At 22.8% G+C, this 4,349-nt stretch overlaps 1 protein-coding gene across 1 annotated transcript; it reads right to left on the bottom strand.

Moving 5' to 3' along the window:
- Positions 1-124: 124 nt before the first annotated feature.
- EIN_482010 (hypothetical protein) lies at positions 125-968 on the bottom strand (the record flags this gene model as incomplete). Its single annotated transcript, XM_004256910.1, has 3 exons — positions 125-223; positions 445-629; positions 653-968. The coding sequence occupies 3 exons, from the start codon at positions 966-968 to the stop codon at positions 125-127; spliced, it is 600 nt and encodes a 199-aa protein (XP_004256958.1).
- Between the last annotated feature and the right edge of the window lie 3,381 nt (positions 969-4,349).

The raw sequence follows: 4,349 nt of genomic DNA, 5'->3' as shown, positions 1-4,349 counted from the left end.
ATAATATTATTGTATTTTTTATTTCTTGTGTGTTGGGAAATTATTTTAACATTTTTATTAGTTACACATTTTGGAAAATAATATAAAAGATTGACTATACCACATACAGATATGGTACAAAGGTTTACCAAAAATAACAACTAATAATTAACAATTTCGATACCATCGTAAAAGTGAAATATATAAAGTTGTATTTGACCATTTTAAAATAAATACATGAAAACTTGTTTATTTTCATTTAATTAGTATTTAAATAGTGAATGAAAACTTTATACTTATCTGAACTTTAATTTTTTCTTTATACACATTTATAAAAAAATACAAGAGATAATTTCAATTTATTATATCATTTACAACAAAGCAAATCATTATGTTTATAAACACAAACAAATTAAAAATAATATTAAATATTTTAAACATAATTTTACTTAACTAAACAATAACACATGTTTTGTTATATTTGTCATCAACTTGTTTTTGTTTGTATTTAGTTCGTACAATATCACTTACCACTTCGATAAAAATTTTATTGATATTAATTCGATTTTTTGCAGATGTTTCATAAAAAGAAACTCTCCACTCTTCAGCAAGTTTTTCACCTTCTTCAATAGACACAGTTCTTACACTCTCTAAATCACTTTTATTACCACACCAAACGATTGGAATGTGTTCATTATATGCTTTCTGTTGTGTTGTGTTGTGTATATTTTCTTTCTGAAATGATCAAGTTCGTCAAATAAAACCCTATCTGTGATCGAGTATACGACTAAAAACCCATAAGAGTTACGTGTGTAAACGTCACGAAGTGCGGAATATTCTTCCGAGCCGGCTGTGTCTAATATATCTAAAACATAGGATTTGCCATCAACTTTCATGGTGACAAAATAGCTTTCTTCTATGGATGGATCGTAGTCTCGAACAAAAAAAATCGGACACCAACCGAATGATGATAGACGACTTTCCGACATCGCCAAATCCAAAAACAACAATTCTGGTTTTCTTTATTTCCTTTTTTATACATTAATTAAGTGGATTTTATTGTTTCATGTTATTTAAACTTCACTCTTTTAATTGTTTTTAAAACTTGATTTATATAAAACAATGAACCATTTATTAATTAATAAATTAATTATAGAATAAATGATGTTAAGTGAAAACAAACAATTAAGTTATAACATCATGGTAGTAAAACAAAATTATAATTGTACAACAACATGAAGAATATATTGTCTTGCAGGTTATAATATGTTTACACCTATGAATGGTAAGAATTTAAATATATTATTATAATCAAATATTTATCATATTTTTTAAATGTGACTTAATTTTTTATTTTTTAATATTTATTTGTAAAATAATGAAAGGAAATTTAGTTTTAAATAAATAACACACCAAAAAATTAGGAGAAACTGTTTATTATATCAAAAGTTTTTTGACATTAACACGATTAGTTTTAGAGTAAGGTAAATTGAGTCAATTTAAAGAACAGATACAGAAATGTAAGTAATGTATTATTAATTACAGTTTTTATTTAATAATAATGATTATAATAATATTTATAAAATCAATTATTAAAATTGGTGTAAACAACTTTTAAGATTACCGATATGTTAATATTTATATAATAAATATGTTGTAGATTATACTTAACAAAATTATTATTATATTATTATTTTAAAATAGTTGTTTAAGATCATCACTGTTAAGTAATTGTGGCATCAATATCATTAAAATTTTTATACCTTTTTATAATTTTGTATAATTATTTACAGTGTTTAAAAAAGATGACAAATCATTTATAAACACCCACTATTTTAAGCAGTGTCGGCCAAACGATAATGTTATTGAAAAAACTTAAAAATGGTAAATAACATTAATTTTTTTAATAATAAATTATATCAGACAAAACACAATTATTCTTTTCCAAAAATATAAAAAACAAATAAAATGATAAATAATTTAAAAGACACATTTTAAAGTTTTTTAAATATAAAAGAATTCATTTTGGATTCTTTATTATATTATTATATAAAGATAAAATCTCAAAACGAAATATAACAAATGTTTGTTGAAGTCGATTGGATACAAGAAAAGTTGGCAGATAAAATAAATACTCAAACGTTTTATTGTATTATTTGTGGTAAAATTATAAGCTGTTATGGTTTAAATTTCATACTTTACATCACAAAACAATATTTGAAAATATAGAACTTAAAGAATGTTTGATAAAAACGTATTTTAATGTAAAACATATATCAAACAATTGTGAAGGTAAAGAAATTGATACTTGTGTTTTTTAACCAATCAGAAAATGAATATTACACAATAAATAAGACAAACAAAAAACATGACTATCGATCAAATAATTTCTGAAAAGGATTTATAATGTAAAACAGATGTAATTAAAAATATAATACATATAATTATTCAAGTTGCCGAAGAATTTGGAATTAACACAATAAATAAACAAAGTCTTCCAAGAACATCAATGATGCAATTTTTAGAAACTGTATTTGAAAAAAAGAGAAAAAGTTATACACAATACAAGAATCTCAATATGTTTCAATCCAGACTGATAGGTCATAGATACACCAACATTCTCAATACATTTTTTGTTGTCGTACAATTAACCAAGATAATATAATACATAATTTTATATTAATAATGTCAAAGCTAGAAGCAAAATCAAAAGGAAAAGGAATATTTAATAAATTAAAAGTTATAATAGATAAATACAAAATTAGCCAAAGCAAAATTATTTCAATAACCACAGATGGTAGTGCCAACGTGAATGGCAAAAACAGTGGTGCCGCGACATTATTTTGTGAATATATCAACATGGTTCCAAAACAATTATAATATGATAAAAATTGGTGTTATTGTCACAAAATAAATTTGATTTTCAAATCACTTGAATCAATAACAACTGTCAGCAAATTTGTTAATTTTTTCGAACAATTTGTAACGTTTTACAAATAGAAGATTTGATCTGGAGCAAAACACATAATTTGGCAGAACCAACCGACTTTTTACACGATAGTTAAATGTTGGAAAAATAACTGTATTTGTTTACAATAATTGGAACGTTATTGAATTAAGATTGTTAAAAATGTATGTTAAATATACTGTTATCGATGATGTGATATATTAAAATGTATATTGTTTTTTTTAAAAAAAAAACTAAACTGTTTTTCAAAACTCTGTACTGTGATGACATAATTTATTAGACTTATTATTCTTGTTTTTTTTCTTTGCTTAACCTTAGGAAGGAGGAACTAGAAAAAATAATAAAAATTATAGGATTTGAATTTTCATCCACTTTTTAATTATAAAAAATTATATGTTTTTTAGAAATAAAACAAGAAAAGACAAACAAATTTATTTTAAACTATTACTCTAATTAAAATACTATAACTAAATTATAACTAAAGTTGCACAATTTCTCTCAATTAATTTTTTGGGTTGCACCATTCAACATTCTCGTGTTTATTGTAATTTTACAGCGAAAAAATCTTTGAATCACACGAATTAGCTTGTCTCATTTTATTTTTTATAAACGAGATGTTTAACATTTGCTTCATCCACAATCAATATACAACGCTGTTTTATTCGTTCTGTATCACAATTGGAATTATGGAATTTCAATGTTTTTTATTAGAACAAGCAGTTGAACTTATCATTTAAATATCAAGTTATATTTTATGTTGATTTATAACCTAATTCCACTTTTTGTTGTTGTTTTTGTTATTGTTGAAAAATAAAGTTCCACCTTTGTTGTGAGTAAAAAACAAAGAAAAAATAAAGTTGCACACTTGTTCGGATCGACTTTACTATACATTTTATTTTATGTTATGAAAATATCTTGTTTTTTTATAAAAAAATATTTTGCTTTCAAATACTTATAGTAAAAATATAGGTTTTTTTTAAAATTGACTTCTAGTGCAGAAACATTTTACAAAAACGGGTGTTAATATTCTGAAATTAACGATTTCTTTTAAGTTGATACTAACAACATAAAAGCATTTGTTTGTTTGAGGCTTACAGTTAAGAATTTTAAAACATATTCATAAACGTGATCATGCAACACAATTAAAAATAAAAAATGTTAAATTCAGTAATAATTATTTTTATTTTTTCAATATTGTGTGTATTCTGATTCAAAATATATATAATTATTCAAATAAACATAAGATATTAGTTTAAATTTATAATATTATTTGTCTTAAAACATTGTCCACTCTTTTACATTGTCTAACTAATTATAAATAATTATATATAACGGTATAATAAAATAAAATTCTTCGGTTTTTAAATGAATTTCAATAATTTTAATTTACAGGTCATGCGAA

The sequence above is a fragment of the Entamoeba invadens genome (assembly GCF_000330505.1).
Source record: "Entamoeba invadens IP1 unplaced genomic scaffold scaff_1105074725519, whole genome shotgun sequence".
Classification (NCBI taxonomy): Eukaryota; Evosea; order Mastigamoebida; family Endamoebidae; genus Entamoeba; species Entamoeba invadens.
The sequence above is the reverse complement of the archived record's forward strand: the minus strand, read 5'-3'. Positions and strand labels throughout refer to the sequence as shown.